Genomic DNA, 27,091 nt, shown 5'->3' with positions numbered 1-27,091 from the left:
AATAATGATAAAATAATAATAACAATAACAAAAATGGTAATAATAATTATAATAATAATAATAATAATTATAAAAAACAACAACAATAATAATAATAACTCTGGCTTGTCTATCCCGAAGAAGTGACATTCTCATCTTTCATTAAACCGGTTGCCGGGAATACACTATATACTGTTAACGTCATAATAATATACAAAATGTACGTATATTTTTTTTTACACATTTTCTGTGTGTGTGTTTTTTTTGAAGTCAGTCGACACTGTCGACGGTATTCGCATCTTGCAGCTTCACTGGCGATAAAGTCATTTCCGGCACGAGATTGAAGAGAACAATTATAACCCCTCCCCCCATTCAATATGTTCGCTGAACCGTCTCGATCTCTTCTCCTCCCATTAGATTACCACTGAGTGCTTCTTCATTACCACTTGAACAATTGTAATCAAAGTGCGGAGTGGACACTTGATTTCAAAACCACTGACCGTTAATCTCTCGACACGGTTGCTTTGTTTTGATATGTCAACCTTTACACACACAGTAAGGTCGTATAAATTTATCGTTCATGCACTTTGATTTGGCGTCATATCTATCAAGTCTAATAAGCTCTCCTATAAGTCGCATTCTGTGCTCTATTTTCTTTGAAGAAATTTCAACGAAATCTACAGTTCCTTCAAACAAAGCATATCCTGGAATAGTGTAAAACACAACTTTGTATCGCCCTGATTTGTCTGAATATAGAAACTGCAAAACTTTATCGCGAATTTTCATATCTTCTTCCGGTTTTGAATAAGACACTAATGCCTCTGTCACGTTATGAAGAGTGAATACTCCACAAAGATGTTCATTCTCAGATATTAGTTCATTTATTTTTTCTACCAAAAATTTAGCTATTGACTGAACTATATCCAGTGTAGGCTGGACTAATTCTTTTCTGTCACAAGTGCAAAACTGTGCCTCAATACCCGCATCAACGCATGTCCGATCCTTTGGTAAAGAGTGAAATAAATTTCGACGTGTTAAGGTATCCCGCACCGGTCTATAAGTCTTCGTATTAAACGCTTTATTTTGGAATATATCGGATATAGTCTTATAAGTATCATAATGGGAAGTAAGTCGCTTTGAATTGTGTAAAACTGTTTCCTGAATCCATTTGTACTTGGTCTTAAGATTGTCGGGAATGTGTAGCATGAACCAAGGTTTGTTGTTTTCAGCTCGGCCAACGTGGGTCAGCGCTGCGCCTCCCATTCTAGGCCCATGGTCACTCATAACTATAAGTATGGAATTTTCGGTGTGATTTCCTGCTTTCAACCACTTCAGAAAATCTAGGAAGGCCTCGTCAGATCGACTCAACAGGCTGTAACTAGAATGGCTAATCTGTGTGCTCCAAGACATGGCAAATTTTCTTTTCCTTTCATAACGTTGTAAGAATCCTTTGAGGTAGTCTAATTGTATATCAAACATTGTTTTTGGTCCGTAGCAATCTTTTGATTGTGTAACTTTGTCAATTATTTTTGGAGCAAAGGAGTTCACACCTTGGGTAAATGGTCGGAAATAATAGTCAGTGGGTGGGAGTTTGAAACCCAGCTGCCCGAATACCGTGAAAGCTGAGAGCTCAGGTCTGTCTTCGGCATAAAATGTGGAGACTTTCGCCATCTCCTTTTCGTACCAGATGAATGGAATCAAATCTATGTGAAAGATCATATGCATCGTTATCAGGTACTTACGATGACTTCTTCCCGCCAAAAGTGGAATAAAATTCCGCCACGTGTTCTCACCGACCCGGTTATAACCAACGAAGTCATTAGCTTGAAATTCTGACACTAAATAATTATAAGATTTAGGCAAGGCTCTAATAGCATGCGACCTCGACACAGAATCTATTCCAAGCACTATTACGCTGGGTGTGTCTACGGTTTCTGCTTCAACTTCATTGTCATCCTTAGCATTTTCGTTCCATTTTGGATTAAAGTGTAAAAAGTCATAAACGATTTTCGCGAATGAATTTACACACTGTATCCGAAACATGTGACACTTCACGAAACACGGAAGCTTAATCGGTATTTCCGCATCAAACGTAACATTATACGTATCCCCCTTCCCTCTTTTCAGGGGATAATAAGAACACTTCACGGACGTTGTATTCAATTTATAAATCTTCGCGACGTCTTCGTTGTATCTAAGCACTCCGGATTTGTCAACGTATATGATATGTCGTCTTTCTGAACACTTCACAGGCTCAAGCCGGGTGAAATACTGTGACACCGCCGGATCCCATGGATTAAGAATTTCTATATTACAAGGCGCTAGCGAGAGTCTGGAATCTGTAAACATGTATAGTATCCATACACACGTAAAGATCAATATAAAAATACAGGAGAGTTTGCATCCTCGTTTAATAATCCGTGAACATTTACTCAACCGAGTCATCGCAAGTATGTGAAATGATGTTGGTACATTAAGTATATGCCCTTTATATCCACACCGATAGTAAAACTCATTCTCTCGGTTGAAATATACAGGGTGATAGTTAACACTGATATCAGTGTGTTACTGTGTTGGGTCGATAAAATGCTTCTAGTGAGAGTATGATTATTATTAATTTATAGAGTATGTTACTAAAGAATGAAAGAGACTAAAAATTGAGGGATATCGGGGCTTCGTTAGACTTAATTTTGATTTCTCAAAGCTTAAATATGAAAGGCGATAAAAGTGTTAAATTTTGTCGTGATTTACGACCATGTGATAAGAGACAAATTTGGATAGCTATTTATCTTTGTAAACCTCGTTTCGTTTATCGATCCATTCAAAAGACCAAAATTATGTAATGCATGTAAATTTAACATCACGGTATCCTACATAGAACATGATTACCGACTTGAAAGAGTTTTACATATTTAATTTTAATCTAAGCAAGAATCAAACATATACTCAAGAAATAATTTTAGAAGCAGAGTTCAGAAGTGCAGGTGGACTGGCTATCTGTCATTTTATGTTTTAATCGTCACAATGAGCAACGTTAAGGTAAACAACATGCGACTAACAAGGACGACAGAGATTTTTAGCCAAACCCTCGCTTGTCAACAGGCGACATTTCAGACATTGTAGTATATACTCCTTGCATGTGTTCTACAAATTGTTGATTTTCACTGAAGATATATAATACTCATCTTAAAACCTTACACACCTGCTGATAAATATGATAAATGTTCTACTGATAAAGGTAAAGTTTAATCATTTATGTCAAACAAATAAATATTCAACACAAGTATTTCACTAAAAGCCACATGTTATCAGCTAGTCATATCTACGGTGTCCTGTTAGGGCCATCGCGACACACACATAACTCGAAACAACGAAAACACGAACATATGATGGTGAAACGTCGAAATAACGAAACCACGAACGTGAAACGGCGAATAGTCGATGATGAAAAGTTGAAAGCACAATGATGAAAAGTCAAAATAATAAAACCACGATGGTGAAAACTCATATAATTTCGTGTTTTCATCATCGTACTTTCGACCTTTCGATGTACATGTATATGATGATAGGATAGAATCTAATAGAAGTCAAGTATTAGTAGATAGAAAATAATAAGAAAGAATCGATAAACGTTGATAATGAATGTACGTTTTCGACCATTGCATAACACAGGTCAAGGACCAAGTTCTAACCCTCTAGCTGAACAATTACTTGTCAATAAATTTCGAACGTTATCCATCACTGCATTAATAATTGTATTTTCTACGGTAATTCCGATTGTCAAAAGCACAATATTATTTTTGACCTTAGTGATATTTTACGTAGCGAGAAATTCCAGACTCCGCCCCGCTAATGACGTAAATTGCCTAAAAAATTAAAACACTAAATTGGTTAGTATTCATTAGTAGGACTCAGCATTTCCAAATTAAATTGGTCGAACGACTGCGAACATTGCTGAACACTTAAAACACTCATATTTAGCTCTCTATTTCACAAAGCACATACTTTTTTTTTAATTTTTCGATTAACCAATTAATAAATAATTCCGTTTTATTTAAGTATAGGTTAAAGTTTATTAGTGTTTGAAATAATTTTTGTTGAATGGGATTGCAGTATTTCAAAAGAATCATAACTCATCGGCTGTTAATAAAAATAATCGAAAACAAAAACCCAGTTAAAATTTATTAGTACGTATTTACAAAATTAAATTGGTCGCGCGGCTGTGTTGCCCCTAAGCAATTTAATTTTGTAAATATGTACTAATAAACTTTAGTGTTTGAAATTATTTTTGTCCAATAGGATTGCAGTATTTTTAATGAATCGTAACACATTTACTTTGGTTAATCGGCAAACTGTTAATCAGTCTAGTTAATCGACTGTTTATAAAAATAATTTAAAAACACTATGCCGGTTAAAATTTATTAGTACGTATTTACAAAAATTGCGCCGCGCCTGACCAATTTAATTTTGTAAATACGTACTAATAAACTTTTAACCTATATTTAATCTATACTCAGCAACGTTATTTTGAGGTATTTCGTATCGAAATTGCTTAGCATAGCTACGGAAGCACAGATGGGACAAAATTTGCTATCTTGTTTCCACGAGATATAACTCAGAGAAGAAAAATGCTATCTCCGTTCCCTTAAAAAAAAAGAAGAAAAAAATCGAATAATTTTATAACTGTGTTTACCTTTTCAGCTTTGTATTGGGCGAGGGCTCTTCATTGGAAGTGTCGAGTGCTCTCATTTAAATTGATCGCCAAAATGTGGAAGAGCCGCCGTTTAATAGCCCTGGGTGAGCTCCTCTACTTGCAGCCGCTATAGACCTTTACGACGCGGTCCGTTGCTATGAAAAATCGATCGGAAGTAGTATTTTCCCGCGCATGCGCAATCTGCGTAGGGCAAAAAGCGCATAGAATAATATAGAAATATAAAAGAAGTTCATAGACAATTCCAAGTTAGTTTAAGGTTAAAGGTAGAAAATTATATAAATTAGCTTTTAACAAAAATAGAAAATATTCCTTTATAGCTTTGTGGCCAAGATTGCGATACAAATGAATGGAAAAGGAAATTGTTTAAGAATTTCACCTTACGGTCACGGACCTGACATTGAGATTTTTAAGAAAATGTGGCATTATATATATTTTTCAAATGGGAGTCAACTAAATTGTTGTTGAAATAGTTCATAAAAAGATAAAATAATTTTATAACATATGAAATCGAGGTTAGTTATCATTCTGAAAAAAGTCAGAACAGACATTGTGATCATGCATTTTTAGTGTTCAATTTACCTGATTTTATCCATTATTTGACTGTGATGCAAAGCAGATAATTTTTAAGTGACATAAATATATTTTAAATAGTTATTTTTTTTTTCAAAATCTGTAAGGAAAGTGAAATAACACATAATTTATCCTGTTCCTCGTAACACCTGTTAATATTTTTAATGCAAGTCACGCTAATTGTCACTTCTCGAAATCAATAAACATTGATGAGATCGGTATATATAAAAATTACTTAAATGACGATTTTCATAATTGTACGTGATTAACTAAGTCATGGTACTGAAACGTTCCGGTTGAATGATATTACTGGTTTCTTAGCAGTTTCCGGACACAAATCGCACTTTTTAACAAACTAAATAAAAGTCAGTCTACGGAGGGGTACAAAACTTTGACAGGACAAAGTTAGGTACCTGTCCAGCATTGCCATGTGCTTAATGTTGCACTTTCATTTTACTTTTTAATTTGAATATAAGCCTGACACGTTACACCTTTTTTCACCTTTATTAAAAAATCATAGCAGTTTTTCGGACCTTTTTTTATTTTGAATATAATTCAGTACCATAAAGTAATGTTAAAAATGATTTATCAGACAAACAGAACTTCCCAACCTTTTCCGTGTCGTCTGCAACAATATTTTCCGAAGTATTGATTTACCTAAAATGGGATTTAGTTATTGAGCATGGATATTCAAACTTGAATTCCCCAGGTGCTGCTTATTTTTGAAAGTCGCAAGTTCTCTTATGTAACTTTAAATAACAGGCAAAACTTCAAAATACATAAATCGTTGAACTATTTTAAATGCTGTTTAGCATAGAAAACAAATGTCTCTCTGATTGATGAAATAATGTGGATGCCCTACTGGTGAAAATAGACTGTATTGGACGAAAATAGTATGCGCCAGGTGTAGGCTGCATTTTTTGTTGCTCTGCAAACTTGATTGTTTTGTGAAAGTTATACTTGACTGAAAATTTTCAAAGTTTGATATATTACGTAGTTTCATTTTGTAATCACAGTGATATAAATTGCTTGTGAATTACTCTTGTGGTTTTAAAGATATTTGGAATTTAAAACGTTGATGGTTCTATACATTTTAATATTTTATTTTTAAAGCATACAGCAATTATGTGTTTTAGTGAGCGAAACTCGACGAGGATTATATATACACGGTCAGACCTGTATAATATCGGGCAATTACCAAGTTCACAAAAAGGACTTAATCCTATTATTATCAACACTTTGAAAGGACTTAAGTTAATGCAATACAGAGGGAACAGAGGTGGGCAATATGGGATTAGACGAGCCTGGGATACTAACAATGGTGTGAATGTTGACAATTTACAGTTACTTCCCCAAGAAATAACAAAAGTTAATCAGAGAAGACGTATAGAAAAATCACTCAGCATGTGCAGTGTGAAAAACTTAATCCGGGTAAATCTTGAACACAATACAACAGTAAAAGGCCAAACAAACATAAAAAATATGTTTAATGAACACACGCTCAGTGAAAAACAAAACCCTATCCATATGTGACTTTATTCTCTCCAGTAGTGAGTTTGATATATGTGCCATAACTGAAACATGGCTAGGTAGTTCCGTTGATAAGGTGTGTATCAGTGAACTTGTACCTCCTGGCTACAAAATGAAACATGTCCCGCGTGTTGGTAGGCGAGGTGGTGGTGTAGCTATCATCCATAAAGCTTCTATACAAGTCACCACTGAGTCGTCAAGTCAAAGCAAGGAATTCTCACAATTTTAGTTCATGGACTGTAATGTAGTTATTGGGCGGTACTCTATGAGGCTAGCGGTAATATACAGACCACCTCCTTCTAAACAGAACGGCTTGAATACAAACACTTTCCTTGATCATGAGTGGCCCCTTTTCTTAACTAAGTACGCTACAGTTGACAATTCTGCAATCATAGTAGGCGATCTGAACCTTCATCTAGATATACCACACAACAACGATACGAGAAAACTTACAAGTAACCTTGATGCATGTGGTATGCATCAGCATGTACAAGAACCAACCCATCTTGCAGGTCATACATTGGACGTAGTGATATCAAAGGAAACAGACAACATTGTATCAAACATAGAGGTCGTAGATCCTGGACTCTCTGATTCAAGTGGAAATATCTTACGTGACCATTTTGCTGTTACATTTGATGTCAAAGCCTCAAAACCTGCACCGGTACGGAAATTGGTTTCTTACAGAAAACTTCGCGCAATTGACATTGATTCTTTTCGAGATGACATACGGAAAATGGAATTCTTCAACAAAGAGTGTATCCCTTCTGACATAGATGGTTTTATGATGGAGTATTCAGACAGTCTAACCTCTATTTTGGATAAACATGCTCCGATGATTAACAAGACTATTACATTGAGACCTGCTTGTCCGTGGTATACAGAGCAACTCCACGAAGCCAAACATGAAAAACGTAAACTGGAACGGAAATGGCGTGAAACTAAACTTACAATAGACCATCAGATCTACAGAACACACTGTTCTAGTGTGAACAAGATGTTAAAACAAGCTCGTGTAGAATACTATACAAGTAAAATAGAGTCTTGTGGCAATGATCATAAAAGTCTATCTAAGATTACCAAAGGTCTACTTGGAGATACAAATGAAGTGATTCTACCATTTGATTCATCTTCAGAGCGCCTTGCCCAGAAATTCAGTGACTACTTTATCGGAAAGATTGAAACAATAAGGAATAACATACGTTCTCAAACACAATCGGTACCTGATAATGTAGATATGGAATCTGAATATACGGGTGTCAAATATACTGTGTTTGCTCCAACCACAGAGCAAGAAGTGAAAGCATTGATTAAAAAATCCGCCACCAAATCCTGTGAGTTAGATCCCATTCCAACATGGCTGTTAAAGGAATGCCAAGATGAACTAACACCAGTGATAACCAGTTTTATAAACGTGTCCTTGGATGCTGCTTATGTACCAAAAATGTTCAAACACTCACGAATAAGACCACTTCTAAAGAAACCAAATCTAGATCCTAACGAACTGAAAATCTATAGGCCTGTGTCTAACTTGCCATTCCTGTCTAAAATCTTGGAAAAGGTCGTTGACGTACGAATTGAGAGCCATCTGAAGACAAATAATCTACACGAGGTCAACCAATCTGCTTATCGCAAGTTCCATTCGCCCGAGACTGCATTGTTAAAAGTTCAAAATGACATTCTACGGTCTTTGGATAATAACAATCTGACTATTCTCGTGATGCTTGGTTTGTCTGCTGCTTTTGATACAATTGATCACGGAACGCTCCTTCGCCGCCTTGAACGACACTTTGGAATTACAGGCAAGCCACTCGGATGGATGACGTCATACCTGACCGACCGATACCAGACTGTATGCATAAACAACAAACTATCACATCCAGTCCACATGGAGTACAGTGTACCTCAAGCGTCTGTCCTGGGACCCAAGAGGTGACCCAAGAGCTAGTGATGTATACGAAACATGTCGGAGTGATCTGCCGTAAACATGAGCTTAACAACCATTTCTTCGCAGATGACTCACAACTCTTTCTATCCTTCAAACCAGTGACTAGTATTTCAATTCAAGAGAACATAAACCGTATTGAAAGATGTCTTGATGATATTGTAAGTTGGATGAATGTCAACATGCTGAAGCTAAACGGCGACAAAACAGAGTTGATCATCTTCTCATCTGAACATAACGTTTCAGATGTTACAGTAACAGTCGACAGTTCGAAAATCAGCCAATCATCTAGTATGCGCAATCTTGGGGCATTTCTTGACTCGAACATGAGGATGGAACAACATGTAAATAATGTATGTAGGAACTGTTATCCACAATTAAGACAAATTGGTCATATCAGACCCTATCTTACTGTTTAAGCAACCAAATCTCTGTAATGCACTGTTATATGGAGTCTCTAAGCAGTCAATGACCAAGTTACAACATGTTCAAAATACAGCAGCTAGAATTGTGACCAAAACACTCAAATATGACCACATAACACCTCTCTTACGTGAACTTCACTGGCTTCCGATAGAGTATCGGGTCGAATATAAAATTTTGACTTATACATATAAATCCCTCATCGATCAAGCACCAGCCTATATAAAAGACATGATAGACGTGTACATCCCAGCCAGGAATCTGAGGTCCCAGAATAACTCAATGACATTAGTTGTGCCTAAATCTCGGACAGTACGATATGGTGACAGGTGCTTCCAGACAGCCGCAGCGAAATTATGGAACTCGTTACCACCTGACATTAGAGACTGTAATACCTTGCCATGTTTTAAGAGAGCTCTCAAAACACATTATTTCATAAAGTTCTATGGACGTTAGTTCATAAATCATCATACATGTACTACTTTTGCTATATTATCAGTGTTAATTTTAATTGAGCCTTGATTTTAAACTAAATGTGTCTGTATTTCTAACCATCCTTTACTGGTTTTGGATTATCATTATTGCTTAATATGTTTACTTAATTAATGTTGTACATTATGTCTTATATATATATATATGATTATGTTTTTATCGGATTTATGTAAAGCACTCTTGAACATTTATTATTTATGAAAAGAGTGCTATAGAAATGTGGTATATAATAATAATAATAATAATAATAATAATAATAATAAAATGATAAACGGCCGGAACGGAAACTGCTAGGAAACCAGTATAGCTGGAAACAAACAACCGCGTCGCGTGTCAATCTGTTGACACCGCCTGGCCAATCCAAAAGGAAGTGTACAATACACATTGTGTAATATTATGTAATACAGGGGTAATAAAATTTAATCTTTAACACGCTGCTGTTTAAATTTTAATAACAGATGAAAAAGTCGTCTAATGATACCTTAAACAGATGACATTTGTGTGCGCCTTTTGACCATTGAATTATTAGTTCCGAATATTTATTATATAGATCTGTTATAAATATCAATTAACGTTTTAGGTACTAACCGCTTTAAGTCATCCCAAAATTACTGTTTTCTGGGTGACATAACATGGAATCACGACTATTAAAGCCTTAAAGTACCATACACTGTTCTCAATTTTACTGCGCTTTTGTCCTACGGTTACTATGGAAGAATCGAAATGTAAAAAGGTCTATAACGCGTTTAAACAGTTTCCCAAGACTTTTCGGACTTAAATTCGTGCAAATTTAAGGTGTTGGGGGTATTTTGCCATTAGTGGTACTGGCCTGTGGACTCAATTTTCGTCCATTATACGTAATGAATTAAATCAGTCGATTTTGTGTGAGGCTTAATTCAGCATTTCCTGTTGAGAACATATTACTCATCAACACTATCCAAGTCATATGAAACCTGACATATATGCATATATTATATGAGCTGTTTTGTTGCGGGCTGATATTCTCCACTGCGAGCACGTCAATCGCGAATTCAGAGTTCTAAAATAATGATAAAAAATACATTTAGATGAAGGACAGAGTGCTAGTTCTACAACGAGGCATTTTGATATAGGTTCAACGTTTACATATATTTGACGTCCCGGAAATTAAACAGCAGGTTTTTTTTACTAAATAAGCCGGTAGAAACTAACGTATATAACTATACGTTATATAACTAACTATACTGTAACGATCCATAAATGAGTATGGGATCAACAGCCAACACGAAGAAGGAAGATGTGGAAAAATGCTGTTGTGTATCAACTTCCTTATTTGTGCACATGGGGCTCTGTGGGCTATTTAAAACTGCTTTTTTCAATGTTATTTTTTACAGTAAAATATAGAGGATATTTGTTTAGTTCAGTGTAAGATCGGAATATATTTCACCGAGTGAGCACCAAAAAGTATATTTCACGAGTGGCGCAGCCACTCGTGAAATATACCTTTTGGTGCCCACTCGGTGAAATATATTACGATCTTACACTAAACTAAACAAATTTTCTTTTGATTACATGCAAAGAAACGTTTTAAAGAGACATTAAGCCTAATACTGAATGAAAAGCGCGCCAAATAATAATACAGCGTGACGTCATTTACGACGTCACGTCATTAAGTTGGTACCCAGTACTGTGCACGCTGGTATTTCACTGAAACAACGTAAGGGGCTTAAATCAAAGTGGTAATTTCACTGTTTCAAACAGTGAAATTACCAGTTTTATGTCACTGATATATTTCTATAAACCACCGAAAAGCATGTAATAAACAGTCCTAAAATAGTAAACTGTTTATTCAGGCCTACAATTTAAGCTTGCTGAAGAAAATAACGCATGATAGGAGATTGACTGTGTCAGATGTGTGTAAAATTAGCTTCTAAAACAAAATTAAGTACTGTTGTGATTAAAAGCCGTCCTGTCCCGTATGAAACGGAAAGGTACAGATTTAGCATACATACAATATTGACCAATCAATTTGCGTTTTACATTTAGACCGAAGTAATAATCAAAAACAGGAAACGAAATAAAAAATTGTAAAAATGCACAGTGTGGATAAATGGATAGAAATTGCAAAAGAATGCAAATATCTTCCAGAAAATGACTTAAAGGTTAAATATTTCAGGTTATATAGTGAAGGACTAAAAATCTCTCGCTAAATGTTATTTGTGAAGTTATCCGATTTTGTAAAAAAAAGTGGGAGGGGAAATAGTTTATATTATCCATTGGTGCCCATGATTCGCTTCCCTAAGCATTTTCACAGTACTAATTCGATAGTATTTCAAAGTTACAATTTGGCATATACATCAAATTTACTTTGGACGAGTTTGGTGTTTAAAAATCAGGTCTAGGATTTTATGATATTTATCATTTTATGGACAGTCTGTAAATTTTTGGACGATCCATAATTTTACAGATTTTTTAATCTGTAAATTTACAGATATGAACTAAGAAAATAGTAGAAGTTGCATTAAAATTCAAAACCTCAGGTAAAAATGGATAAGTTACATATTATATGAATAAATGTAACAGTATGGTAAGATTCAGAACAATTTGATGACTTTCAATTTACACTTTTAACAAAAATTTCAAAATCTTCATACAAAGATGAAACTCACCCCATTACCTTTGTAAATATAAACAATCAATAAAACAACTTGTCTTAAGCGGCTGATTTTAGTTTAAAACTAAAAACAGCAAATTTCACATTGAATATCTGTAAATTTATGGATTGAAAAATCTTTAAAATTCTAGACCATCTATGAATTTACGGACAGTACGTAAATATCATGAAATCCTAGACCTGAAAATGTCCAATAATTTTTTCTGAAGGAACATCTGACAAGACTTTGTGAAGGGTCTTTCAAATAGTTAATAGACAAATAATCTTAATAATCTAAAAGAAAGATGCTTCATTTACTTTTACCGTGAAATTGTATAAAATAATCGTTCATTTTTATTTTACATTTTCCGTTTTAAAATTGTCAGTATTTTATACACTGCGACCATTTATTCTGGTTCCCTGTCCTATTATCGTTCCTATAAAAGTGCGCAGGGCACTGCTTTCATTTTCAATTAGAATACCTCAGTTTTTATCATGATCTTACAGAGCAACAGATAAGCTTTAAAAGTGAATTGGGTATTACTCCATCATTTCCTTTGGAATTGGGTATTGGCTCCATTTAATTGGGTATTCCAAAACTCGATACCCTATGATATCAAGATCAATTGGGTATTCAATTATGAAAATTTTATGGTTTCAATATCAATGAAATTTTACTGTTTTAAAAAGAAAATAGGATTAACCATTTACTAGAACTTTTCACAATTATTTTATTTTTTATATAAAATGCTCAAGTTATATTTCATAAAAATATTTTTAACAAGTTTGTTTTCTGACTGATTTTTGATTATTTACGATTGTTTTGTTTCAAATCATTTTCCCTTTTGTACGACGCCATATTGCTTTCAAAGCGTCTATTGATACAGGTGGGACCTACTTATTGACGGTCTCCGCAAAATCAACGGTCTCTGCCGGTCTGTAAAGACCGTCGACCTGAGTAGACAAACGACGGTGTCATGCATTATTGATTTGACTTAGTCGGTCTTTGGAGACCGGGGACCGTCGAAGACCGGAGACCGTTGATTAGTTAGCATTGATTCGGGAATATTCGGATAGCATGCATATCGCTATTATTTGTCCAAAACTACGTGCATACGACAGATTAATTTTACGGTGATGAAAATGACAATACGCACAGGTTTTTAAGACAATTGCGTATTTTATTTTTTTTAATGGGTTTTGATACGCATTCTTAAAAAATCAATTGCGTATTTTATGAAATTAATTGCGTAAATACGCAAATACGCACCTTATCTGTTGCTCTGATCTTATAATTAAAAAAGTTGCGATGTGTCAATTCAGTACCACTGACAAAAGTTTTCAAAACCATCACTATCTAGCAGATACTCGCATTACAGTAAAGCATGCTTTGCGAGCAGGCCCTTTTGGCCAGCTCTTTTAGCTCGCTATAATTATTCTATATGCATGATTGTCATTAAGAGCCTGAGGCTGGCTAATATAATCAATCAAACTATTTTTGGGCTGGCTCAAATCTCCATAAAGAAATTTAAAATAAACAAAACAGTTGGCATGAAAATTGCAACAACAACTAATGAACCATATCTTTTTTTCATGTCCATAGTAAAAGCGAGATCAAAGAGAAGTAATTTTGGCCAAAAACTTTAAATCCCAAACAGACTTTTTCTATTGACTTGATCAGTGATCGTGTACTTGCCCATATTTGAGGATGTAGAATATCATCCGCCGTTTGAATCACTCCATTGTGCATAAATTGACCGTCAGCTTCTTAAAAGAGTTTGTTTGTGTTGGATGAATTTTAGCCAATTTGTCACCGGCTTAAGTGCTTGTGACATACATCATTACATGTATTTCTTCATAATCAATAAGCAACAATAACACTATATAATATGTTATCATTTTAACCATAGATCTATGAGTATGATTATTGATTTTTCTAAATCTTATTTTAGTAATGTGGAATTCTTATATTTATGTATTATTATTAAAACATTTTTAGATTTGAGATGTTATTATATGATATTGTTTATAGTGTATAGACTGTAGTATTCATTTATGCAATGAAATATTATATTTTTATCAATTGAAGTGAACACTTCACTTTTGTTTAACAACAATGGTCAACCTTCTGTATTTTTATATGGACAAGTAAAAAATTCTGCCCAGCTTGTCCTTTTGCAAACATGTGACAAAAATAATTATTTCCACACCCCTGTCACCTTTCCCTAAAATGTGGAAAAAAAACAACTAAAATATTTTTAGACTATGATAATGAAGAAAATATTATTTATTTTCAGAGATTATGTGATATGGTGTGTGAGTTATTGCTGGAGGAGTCCAATGTGCAGCCAGTATCAACACCAGTCACAGTATGTGGAGATATACATGGCCAGGTAAAGAACTGTTGTAAATTTAGTTTAGACAGTCCTCAGACCTGATGAAAGTCAATTGTTGACCGAAACAAGTAGACTGAACATATTACTGTCTAACTTGTCCTGGTGTTGATGTGTATTACTCTTACACCTCTCAGTCTTATTTCCTATTAATTGTATATATATAATTATATTTAGCAAAAATTATAAAAAAATGCGCAATTTCTAACATAATTAAATGCCATAACTTTTTTATTTTTAAAGATATTTAGAAAAGGAAAACTGTTTTGAAATGCTTATAATGAGCACTATTAGATGACATTATTTGTTTATAAAAACAATTACATGTTTATAAAAACAATTAGATCAAAAAGATAATGTGGGGTTGCTACATGTACTATTATCAATAAGCAAGACATACTAAATGTAAAGTTTCTTGCCCATTAAAAACAACAAGGTTCAGACACATATGACATGAAACCTTTACATTCAGTATGATAATTATTTTTATTTATAGAAATGATATAGATTCACATGTAGTATCAACAAACAATGAGACTTTTGTAATTAAGTAATTAATGTTTCAGAAATCAAATCACTTGCCCCTCTGACCCTGTCATCAGACAGTAGGTTTGAATCTTGTTAGAATTTCAAAAATTTAAGAAGACCTGTTTAGCAATAAATTTGTATAATAATACTTATTGGTTTATTCATTATCAAGATAGTCAAGTGCAGTATTTATTGGAGTGCTTTTATCACTGATGTAAAAGAATGAGACTTTAATAATTCACTGATATAAATTTCAACTCATGTAACTGAGGTCTTGGAAAGGTGTCTTTCCAATTGAAATTTTCTTTAAAATCATGCAGTTTTGGTAAAAATCTGAACTTACACCAGCTTTGTTACTTCCCAAATTGGAAATTTTAGTGATAGTTATTCACAAAATCAAGAGGCTAAGGCCTCTTCTCAATTAAGTGAGAAAAATATTTTAAGTAATTCCCCTTTAACCTTTAAAGTGCTGGAACTGTTAAATAAGCCTTTGCCGACAGTTTAGAGCAGGGCCAGCTTGCACATTTGGTCTGACTTGGCTCCATATTATTAGTACATTTGTACATTTTGTTATTGAAATACCTTAAACTTTGAATGAATCGTTTCAAGTCCAAAGTTGGGCAAATCCATTACATAAATTCAGCAGGTAAAGGGTAAAATTGTTTACCAAAAGGGGTGCCGTTTAAAGATCAAGTTATTAACTGGTACTTTGATTATACATATGTACATACATACATGTACATTCGTAACATCAGTCAATGAATTTAAATTTTTGAATTTACTAGCCCAAATTCCAGTTGTAAATTTATTGTACTATATATTTAACAATAACTTATATTTCTTAAAATTTTCACTGGCCCAAGCTAATTTTCACTGGCCATGGGCCACAGGGCCAGTGCTAAATTCGATGACTGTAACATATATATATCTTAAGTCAATTCACTAGAAATATTTGACTTTTTCAGTTCTATGATTTGATGGAGCTGTTCAGAACAGGTGGACAGATGCCAGATACAAATTACATTTTCATGGTAAATATACATTTACATTTTGTCTTAAAGTCTTACTCAAACCATTGGCCATTTATCATGTCAATTTAAGACATCCTCTATAATGACCAGTGTACAAGATATACATGATGAATCTACAGTTAACCATGAGTTTAAACCACATGTCTATCACTGCTGTAGGTTTGATTGTGCAATTGTCTTCGGATTCTTTACTGTGAGGAAGCTATCCAGCTAGCTTTCGAAATATCAGTGGTTCTACTCAGTTGCTCGTTTGTGCCTGAAATAACACACAGAGGGCCTCCTTAGGTTTTCCTCCACCAATTAAGCTGGAAGTCGCAGTTTAACCTATACTGTTTTGGTGAGATGTAACACCCAATCAGCAGTTAACCATATTGCTTATTTGTTCAATCAGTATCCACAATCAGTTTTCCAAATTGAATGATATTACATGAATATGGTTTATATATAGAGGTGGTCTTTGTTAAGAGTTGTGCCGATATCGTTGATGCATTAGTAAATCCTGATAATAACCCTCATAATAAATTATCACAATACAATACTGAGATATTGATACAAGACAGTACTTACAAAGATGCGTGTATAAATGTAACCAGGAACTTTGACAGTTATGCAGGAATTTGTATCAATTTTTTCAGATTCCATTTGAAAGCACAGCCATTTTTGTGTTTGACAAACATTTCTTGTGTTGTTTTCAACTTTTAAATTTTCATTCATACTTGTGATTAAGATCATCTCACAATATAAACCATTTATCTATTGGACAATACTAACATGTTTTTACTTTATATTTGTAAAAAAGTAACTTATTTTTGAAAGAACATACATGTATCAAAGTATGTATTTTTTTTTCAGGGAGATTTTGTAGACAGAGGCTACTACAGCTTGGAAACTTTTACATTACTACTCACATTGAAGGCAAAGTAAGTATCTCACATGTGTTTTACTAGCCCATCTAGGGAATATCTTTTATATAGGTTTAAAAACATATGGGAATAAACAGATATTCTGACTTTGTACTGATTGAATCAACTTCATCACTTATATATCTAATGTTTATTTAGTAAGCATACCCCTTGTGGCTGAAAGGTTGCATTTAAGGGTTGAAATATCACCATTGCTGCCATCGTTTATCCCTGTGTGATCATAAGAGGCGACTTAATGGGTTAATATTACTTGAGTCTATGCAGCAAATAAGGTGGTTTTGACCCCTGGCCTTGCTATAAGTTTGTAAGACTAGAAGTTAGCCAAAATCATCTTTCCAGTTTCAGTGCCATATTACATTAATTGAGTTGGTGAGCTGTAAAACCAAACAAAACATAGTTTGTGTAGTAAGCATAGATTCTGATACTTTATTAAGCAGGAAAAATTGAGTGACACAGCTTAAAGAATTGAAACCTTTCATTGTTAGTTCTTCTTCTGTATTGTCACGACCCTCGTTTGTACACATTGGCAAGTGACTCTGTCTAACATTGTATGTGGATTATCTCCCATATTCTTTACAGATGGCCAGACAAGATAGTTCTTCTACGAGGAAATCATGAAAGCAGACAGATTACACAGATTTATGGTTTCTATGGTATATTTTTTTTTTAAAGGAAAAGATTTTTTCTAAGTTTGAATAATTATTCTTAATGATAATATGAAATATATGCTATCGTTTTTAGCTCACCTGTCACAAAGTGACAGGGTGAGCTTTTGTGATCGCTTTTCGTCCGGCGTCCGTCCGTCCGTAAACTTTTACTTTAAATGACATCTCCTCATAAACCACTAAGCCAATTTCATCCAAACTTGGTGGTCACCTTTAAAAATTGTTCAAAGAATTTAATTCCATGCAGAACTCTGGTTGCCACTCTGGTTGCCATGGCAACCAAAAGAAAAAACTTTAAATATCTTCTTTTAAAAAACCCAAAGAGCTAGAGCTTAGATATTTGGCATGAAACATCTTCTAGTGAGTGTCTACCAAGTTTGTTCAAATAAAAGCCCTTGGGTCAAAATTGGCCCCGCCCCAGGGGGTCATTGTTTTTCCCTATATGCATATAGTAAAAACTTAAAAAATCTTCTTTTAAAGAACTCAAAGAGCTAGAGCTAAGATATTTAGCATGAAACATGTTCTAATGAGTGTCTACCCTGCATAATTGTTTAGTTATTGCCCTTTTTTTATTTTTCAAAATTAATTTTTGTCCAGAGCATAACTCAAAAGGCCTTTGAGATATCATTATGAAACTTCATAGGTGCATAGATCTAACTCAGGAGGTGTGCAGTGCACAAGAATGATAACTCTACCTTTTATAATTTTTGAGTTATTGCCCTTTGTTTTTTTTCATACTTAATTTTTCACCCGAGTGGAGCATAACTCAAAAAGTGTCTGAGATATCAACATGAAATGTCATAGGTGGATAGATCTTATTGAGGAGGAATGTTGTGCGCAAGAATGATAACTCTTCCCTATACAATTTTTGAGTTATTGCCCTTTGTTCTTTTTCATGCTATTTTGTCCAGAGCTTATCTCAAAAAGTATTTGAGGTATCAACTTGAAACTTCAAAGAAGGATGGATCTCATTGAGGAAGAGTGCAGGGCTTAAGAATGATAACTCTACCCTGCATTATTTTTGAGTTATTGCCCTTTGTTATTTTTCAAAATTAATTTTTGTCCAGAGCATAACTCAAAAAACCTTTGAGATATCAAAATGAAACTTCACAGGCGCATAGATCTCACTCAGGAGGTGTGCACTGCACAAGAATGATAACTCTACCTTTTATAATTTTTGAGTTATTGCCCTTTGTTATTTTTCATACTTAATTTTTCAATTCAATTTTTTTCTCAAAAGTATTTGAGGTATCAACTTGAAACTTGAAAGGTGGATAGATTTTACTGAGGAGGGATTTTACTGAGGAGGGATGCAGCACACAAGAATGATAACCTACCCTGCATTATTTTTCAGTTATTGCCCTTTGTTATTTTCAGCCATCAGTATTCACATAGGTTTCAAATCTGTAATCACTATAGCCATCAGTTTTCATTACCAAAAGACCTCTTAAAATGGAATTATTCTGCTCTACTACATATACATTCTTCCAATGAGCAAACACATTCGGCGGGGGATGGCCATGTTGACATGGCTCTTGTTCAAATAAAAGCCCTGGGGTCAAAATTGGCCCCGCCCCAGGGGGTCATTGATTTTCCCTTTATGCATACAGTAAAAACTTAAAAAATCTTCTTTTAAAGAACTCAAAGAGCTAGAGCTAAGATATTTAGCATGAAACATGTTCTAGTGGGTGTCTATCAAGTTTGTCTAAATAAAAGCCCTGGGGGTCAAAATTGGCCCCGCCCCAGGGGTCATTGATTTTCCTTATATGTGTATAGCAAAAACTTAAGAAAAACTTCTTTGAAAAAACCCAAATAGCTAGAGTTTAGATATTAAGCATGAAACATCTTCTAGTGAGTGTCTACAAAGTTTGTTCAAATAAAAGCCCTGGGTCAAAATTGGCCCCGCCCCGAAGTCATTGATTTTCCTTATATGTGTATAGCAAAAACTTAAAAATCTTCTTTGAAAAAACCCAATGAGCTAGAGCTTAGATGTTTAGCATGAAACATCTTCTTATGGGTGTCTACCAAGTTTGTTCAAATAAAAGCCCTTGGGTTAAAATTTTAGGTATTAACATAGATTTGATTATGTTTTATACAGATGAGTGTCAAACAAAATATGGAAATGCCAATGCCTGGAGATATTGTTGCAAAGTGTTTGATTTACTCACAGTAGCTGCTGTAAGTATGATAGTATAGTGGTTAAGGTGTCTTGCCTCTCATCCCAGGGGTCATAGATCCGAGTTCTACACACAAGTACACAGGTCAAAGCCATATTTCCTCATATGACACAAGTACTGGTTAGTTCCAGGAAATGGACTTGAGTGGTTTCAAATAAGCTTCCAAATTTTCATCACAACAAAGTTGAAATAGATGTTTCACAAGATTTCTGATTATCCAACCAGTATAGGGTGGAATTTAGTCTATAGCAGTATGGGTGACTTTTTGGTTAATTGAAAGTCATCAGTAAGAATTTTTCATTTATTCCTTTCAAAGATAAGTTGTAAGTTGTTGAAAAAAAAGATAGAACATCACTACTAAGAAATACTGCTGCACTTTAGAAACGAGCCTACATGTACAAGGATTAAAAAAGTTCGTGAAATTATTACAGTTTTATATCATAGTTTTAAACACCATAATTAAGAAATGTAGAAAAAGTATACCATATTTATAACTAAAACAAAGGAGTAGATTTAATGAAGCTGTATTCATCCCGATCCAGATAATTTTTGTGTGAGCCTTAATTGGTTTGCAACCTGGTTTCTCCATTCAACAATCTTTAGAGAAGTCTTGGAAGATACTATTAAACTTGATCTCAGAACTTGGTTTTCCATACTACATTAAGTCTTAATAATAGTTTGTTTGTATATTTTAGATTATAGATGAATGTATATTGTGTGTACATGGAGGTCTGTCACCTGACTTGAAAACTATAGACCAGATCAGAACTATAGAGAGGGCTCAAGAAATTCCACACAAAGGCGCTTTTTGTGATATCCTTTATAGTTTTCTGTTATTGTGATGTTTGGGTCTTTACTTAAAATTTGAATCAGAAAAATCTGACTCACAACAAGATCTACTAAATTATAACAGCGTTTTTGTTCAAGATTTTTTGTGAATTGGTTTGGGGCCTTTTGAATTGTGAAAATACCACAGTATAAAATAATTTATAAAAATGGTCTAATTTAATACTGGTAAAATAAAGCTAATACAGTTGACTCTCAATAAGTCAAAATCGCTTTACTCAAAATTCCGTCTTAGTCGAATAATTTCTAAAGTCCCGTCAAATTTTCTTCTTTATCTTTGTATTTTAACTCCGCTTAGGTCAAATTTTGACTTGCCGAGACTCCTGTTTAGTCGAAAAGAAAAATTTGGTCCCTCAATTAAAGTCCAACATATTTACATCTCAATTAGTCGAAGTGTGAAAACAAACGTCTGATCAAAAGGTCGGCAACATCAGGTGAGATGTTGTCCACTCATGATTAAAATGTATTATTACACGTCGTAAAAGTGGCTTTAATGCCGTTTCAGGACTTAATTGGTTTTAACAGTTAGATAAAACTAAACTTAAAATTTAATTACATTTCTTAAAGAAAGTTGACTCATGCCAGTCTGACGGGTGTTAAGTCAAATAACAGCCTTGGTATTGATGTGTGTTTTATCACGTAAAGGACATTTGTTTAATTAATTATCTGTCATATTTGTACTTCCGGTTCAGGAATAGTTGCTAATTTCGTTTTCCGTCCGATGATGAATTAAATCAAATGTAATTGTGTGTTTCTGTTTCATATTAATATACATGTATTAAATTTTGAATGATATATTTTTTGTTCATTAATAATTTTGCAGTTGTAAGTGATTTACCGTCATTTCAATGGTTAAATATTGCAGCATTGCAGCTAACAACAATAACAAACCTACTCCTTTGGCACATTCAATCAGGCACATGTATATACATGTAATGGTGGGGTTCCACGTTACTCGAATTCCGTTTCTCTCGAAGTTAAATGCCCAGTCCCTTGGATTTCGAGTTACCGAGAGTCAACTGTACATGGAAGAAAAAGTTGAAATAATGTGTTGGAAATTGCATTGATTAATGATAAACATATTAATTTTATTAAATAAAGTCTCAGTTAGAAACTGTCTGTTCCTCATGTTTGTAAAGACATTGGCGTTTTTTCAATGACCACAAATTTTCATTTAACAATTAAAAAAAAGAAAGATACATTTGGCTATGTGAACGGGGTGGGGTCCTGTTTATGTTAATCATATTACACAGAAGTTGAATTTTAACAACAATATATTTAATCTGTCTTACTGTGCTCCTATATTTTATGTGAGAAGATTATTTCTGAATATATTCAACATGATTGTTATCTGGATTACAATGTTCAAGAAGATACATTTTGTTGATAAAATTAACTTTCAAGTTAATGTCTGTGTTTAGTTAACAACTTGCCTCTTACAGTGACTTTCTTTTATCGCCATGGGGGAATTTTTATTTTAAAGAAAACCCCATATGACTTTTGGGAAAATTTTAACCTTATGGAAGGGAAAAAATAATGCCAATATATTTTTAAATTTCCCTTAACATAAACCAAATTTTGTATGGTCAACCCCGAAGAAGTTGATACTTGGGCTGAGTTCCCAGGGGAGGATGGTTTTTGGGGGGCCCCAAAGGGATAATGAGGTATGTACAAAAATACTTAACAAACGTATAACCTTTTAGATTTATAGAATTGTTTTTTTTATAAAAAAACTAAGAAAAATCAAGAAGTAGTAAATAAGTACCACTTTATTTAACGAGCAGGCTTTACACATCTGTTTCCCGATCCTCTCCATGTGGGCATAACTTGCATAACATTATTAAATTCAGTTTATGTAACAAACATACACAAACATGAATATTGTCATTACCTCTTGCTTGAGCTAAATGGAGATGTTTAATTATTTTGTGTAAGTAAACTATCAAACTTGAACTGCAAACTCTTTATTATACATGTGCCACTTATTTTTGTGTTTTCTTTTGTGGATAGGTCAGTTCGCAGAAGTTAAATCCAATGAAATTTCATTTTGTCTGTTGTAACATTTTTACATTACATTATTTGCATTTTACTTTTCTTTTGGTGACAGAACTATAATATATTCATGCCTACAGATAAAGTGAATTCACAGCATATTAATGAGTCCATAATAATCTTTATACATGTAGTAATACAGGTAGTGGCACATTAATTTTCAATAAAAAATTAAAAAATGGTCCCTAAGTGCCTATGTTTTTCATAAAAAAGAAAATTTGTCATTGATTTCATTAAGAGGTACATTTCCTTTAGATATATGCTTGTTGTGATGTATTTGGCCCATAAATAAATCATAGATAGATAAAAAAGTAGATTCTAGAGTGATATATAGCTTTCAGATGTGTTCTAGATTATTTGAGACTGCATAGTTGATAAGTTCGCATAATAATGTATTTTGATATTTGTGTTTCAGTTTGTTCACATCAATGGTCTAAAGTTGATATGTCGGGCACATCAGTTAGTACATGAAGGTAGGTCTAAAGAAGTATCACTTACTTAAAAACTCATGCTAAATTTTCTATAATTCCAGTATTATGCACCCCTCCCATTTCAAATTTGATTTGATTAAACAAGTTGCCAGTTTTTCCTTCCTTTCACCCCTACCTTTGCAGAAGGGTTCAGGATAATTATGTGAAAGGAGCTCCACAGAGAACATAAAAACCTAAACACGTTAATATTCTTACAAAGGTTAAGTGAAGCATTTAAAATGGAAAAAGAATCTGCATGAAATAATAAATATACTGAATTGAAATATACTATATTTAATTGAAAACTGATTTATTTAATGCAATTCTAAGCCTGATTTGAGTGAAAAGCATTGCAATGACTTTCTTTTTTTGGTCATTTTGCACAATAAAAATGATGATTCTGGAAAAATAAGGTGAGGGAATGATCTGAAAATTTGCTTATGAGTTATTGGTCTAGACTAAAATCAAATTTTGGAATAATATTTGTAGTCCTGTCATGTAAAAAAAAAACCTCATTGGAGTCCCATAAAGGTAAAACTTGATTATGTCTGGATAAATTTGATTGTGTCATGGCCAGTTTGTGTCAAGAATAGTGGCACCATCCTGGGTTTGAATTTCATCAGGGAATTTAGATTTTTGTGAAACAGCAATTAAACTAGCTTATCTAAAACCAGGATCCAGGGCTATAAAGAAATCTCTACACTTCAATCTCAGGTTTTGATTGGTCAGAAACTGCAATAGAATGTACACTGACCAATGAAAATCTTGAGATTTGAGACAGAACTTAAACAAAAGTTTTTTCCCTTGGACCAAGTTGTCCTTGGTGACTCTTATGCACAAATAATTTTTCCTTCACCAGTAAAGCTGTAGTAACAATATAACCTCAACAAAATGTGTTCTCTGCTTCCAAGTGAAAGGTTGTGGATGACTTTTGATATTCCTTTGATAATAAAAAAAATTAAATGCTAAGTAAATTTATTTTCTCATTTTAGTGGACAGACATGTCAATAAAATTTTCAGTATCTAATAACTGCCTTTATTTTTCAGGTTTTAAGTACATGTTTGATGAAAAACTGGTTACAATTTGGTCAGCACCAAACTATTGTTACAGATGTGGAAATATTGCCACGGTCATAGACTTTAAAGATGCAGATAATCGTGAAGCTAAGCTATTTAAAGCTGTACCCGACAATGAACGTGTGATACCTTCACGTACCACAACGCCATATTTTCTTTGATATATAGCGAGAAGAGAACTATTGTAGAGTATTTTAGTTTTTGAAAATATGTGTTTTTTATGTAAATAGGCTGTATCATAACAAAATTGTTGAGAGTTTGTTTTAACATAATTGTGATGACCATAGTTAAGTAACAGTGTGCACAATTTTTGTTGATGTCATAATTTTGGGTACGCAAGGTTTAATGAAAGTGAAACAACAATATTTCGTTACATGTATATGTGGAAAATATTATAAAATATTATAGTATATGGTACAGTGCAGGAATTGAAAAGATTTACTCCGGAAATTAAGTTTATTTTGGGTTTTCCCAGGTAATCCCAGGGGTGCAAAAAAACTTTTAACAGTTTCAGCTATTGAAAATAAGTGTAACAGGTAAACTAATCTATTGTGAGCATGAAGCTTCAATGGTAAAAGTTTATTTGTACTGGGGGATTACCTTGGATAACCCATATTTGTGGAGTTATTTGTGAGAAATTGATAGTAAAAAGGGTATATTTATTACTTCAAAACTGATTTAATTGGGTCATTTTCAATAGTCATTTTCAATACTTTATTTAAAATCTTTGATAAAATTCTCATTTGAAACAGACGTGCCAAAAATGGTTATTGTTATAACATGTTTAAGGGATTTTATCAATAGATAAAGACAATGTTTTCATATTTGTAATTTATCTGGGCATCATGTAGATGACCAAATTATGAGCAAAACTCTGCTTAGATTCCCATTAATTTCCCTTCAACATTTTCATATTTCTTTGTTTATCATTCAAAAGCAAACGGACAAAACTGTGCTCAGTTAATTCATTTCATAGTGATTATTTTAAATTTTATCATTTTAAAAATTATTATCTGTTTTTGTTTGATAAGTGACTAGAAATTTTCTTTTAATTGACACTAGAGCCCTCAAAAACAATTATTTTTTTAAGTTGTGATTTCATATTAATTATTAAGTATATATTTTCTCTTTTTACCAGAGATTATGCGAAATTGATATGCCATTATTTTTCTAAAGATGTCTATGAACATGAAGTGAGCAACTAATTTTCTCTAGGCATTCTGTAATGATTTTGCAGAACTTACACAATAAAGCTGTAATACAGGGAAGTTTTAAATAAAATTTGTGATATATGAATGGAACACAAAGAATAAAATTAAATTAAAAATCAAGCGTTACCCTATTATAATAAGATAATTTCCCCAGATTAAATTTTTCAAAATAATTGACATTTGATATGTAAATGTTAAACAATTTATTATACATTTTGTATTTATAATTAGTAAAACAGAAACAAAACATAGTTCAATAAGAAGTTATTATTTTCTGATGCGAATGTTGATGTGTTAGATGATGATGTAAATATTTAACAAATGAATATGAACTCTGAAATAAAAGAAGTAAATTCATAAATATTCTTGTCACTTTTGTTAATGTTAAAATCCCCATGTAAGTTACAGAAGAAAATGAGTATTTTGTTTCCTTTAAGAATACATTATGGATTTCCAGTGCAATTAGATATATAGGTAAATACCTAGTCTCGGAGATGTTTAAGTATGTGGTCCTATATATTAGGTTCCCTATCATAATTATAAATATCTGTCCAGTGAGATTTGACACCATGCTCCCATTGAGATTATTTTTATGTCCCCCTTCGCAGAAGAGGGGGTACAGTGTTTTGCTAATGTCGGTCTGTTGGTCTGTCCGTCGGTAGACTACATGGTTTCCGCTGATTATCTTGAAAACTATTTATCACAAAGTTTTCATATTTCATTTAGTGATTGGTCATAACTAGTAGATGACAGATCATGACACCTATTGATTTTGGGGTCACTAGGTCAAAGGTCAAAGTCACAGGGGCCTTAAGTGGTAATATGATTTCCGCTTATTATTAGCTCACCTGTCACAAAGTGACAGGGTGAGCTTTTGTGATCGCTTTTCGTCCAGCGTCCGTCCGGCGTCCGTCCGTCCGTTGTCCGTCGTCCGTCCGTAAACTTTTGCTTTAAATGACATCTCCTCATAAACCACTGAGCCAATTTCATCCAAACTTCACAGGAATGTTCCTTTGGTGGTCACCTTTAAAAATTGTTCAAAGAATTTAATTCCATGCAGAACTCTGGTTGCCATGGCAACCGAAAGAAAAATCTTTAAATATCTTCTTTTAAAAAACCATAAGAGCTAGAGCTTAGATAATTGGCATGAAACATCTTCTAAAGAGTGTCTACCAAGTTTGTTCAAATAAAAGCCCTGGGGTCAAAATTGGCCCCGCCCAGGGGGGTCATTGATTTTCCCTATATGCATATAGTAAAAACTTAAAAATTCTTCTTTTAAAGAACTGTAAGAGCTAGAGCTTAGATATTTGGCATGAAACATCTTCTAGTGAATGTCTACCAAGTTTGTTCAAATAAAAGCCCTGGGGTCAAAATTGGCCCCACCCCAGGGGGTCATTGATTTTCCCTATATGCATATAGTAAAAACTTAAAAA

At 33.6% G+C, this 27,091-nt stretch overlaps 3 protein-coding genes across 3 annotated transcripts; 2 read left to right on the top strand and 1 right to left on the bottom strand.

The window, feature by feature from the left end:
- LOC132733348 (uncharacterized) lies at positions 1-2,525 on the bottom strand. Its single transcript, XM_060719989.1, has one exon. It carries the CDS (start codon positions 2,422-2,424, stop codon positions 517-519), a length of 1,908 nt encoding a protein of 635 aa, XP_060575972.1. The 5' UTR covers positions 2,425-2,525; the 3' UTR covers positions 1-516.
- A 3,995-nt stretch (positions 2,526-6,520) lies between these two features.
- Positions 6,521-8,778, top strand: LOC132733352 (uncharacterized). Its single transcript, XM_060719993.1, has 3 exons — positions 6,521-6,694; positions 7,023-8,363; positions 8,677-8,778. Exons 1-3 carry the CDS (start codon positions 6,521-6,523, stop codon positions 8,776-8,778), a joined length of 1,617 nt encoding a protein of 538 aa, XP_060575976.1.
- Positions 8,779-11,638: 2,860 nt separating this feature from the next.
- On the top strand, positions 11,639-26,019 carry LOC132733344 (serine/threonine-protein phosphatase 6 catalytic subunit-like). The gene is made up of 10 exons (XM_060719984.1): positions 11,639-11,794; positions 14,583-14,678; positions 16,172-16,237; positions 17,090-17,157; positions 17,740-17,813; positions 19,924-20,003; positions 20,698-20,828; positions 22,436-22,503; positions 23,305-23,373; positions 24,418-26,019. Exons 1-10 carry the CDS (start codon positions 11,726-11,728, stop codon positions 24,606-24,608), a joined length of 912 nt encoding a protein of 303 aa, XP_060575967.1. The 5' UTR covers positions 11,639-11,725; the 3' UTR covers positions 24,609-26,019.
- The last annotated feature ends 1,072 nt before the right edge of the window (positions 26,020-27,091 follow it).

Source organism: Ruditapes philippinarum, unplaced genomic scaffold (assembly GCF_026571515.1).
Source record: "Ruditapes philippinarum isolate M1 unplaced genomic scaffold, ASM2657151v2 ctg940_1_1_1_1, whole genome shotgun sequence".
In the NCBI taxonomy this organism is placed as follows: Eukaryota; Metazoa; Mollusca; class Bivalvia; order Venerida; family Veneridae; genus Ruditapes; species Ruditapes philippinarum.
This window is presented reverse-complemented; position numbering and strand designations above follow the sequence as displayed.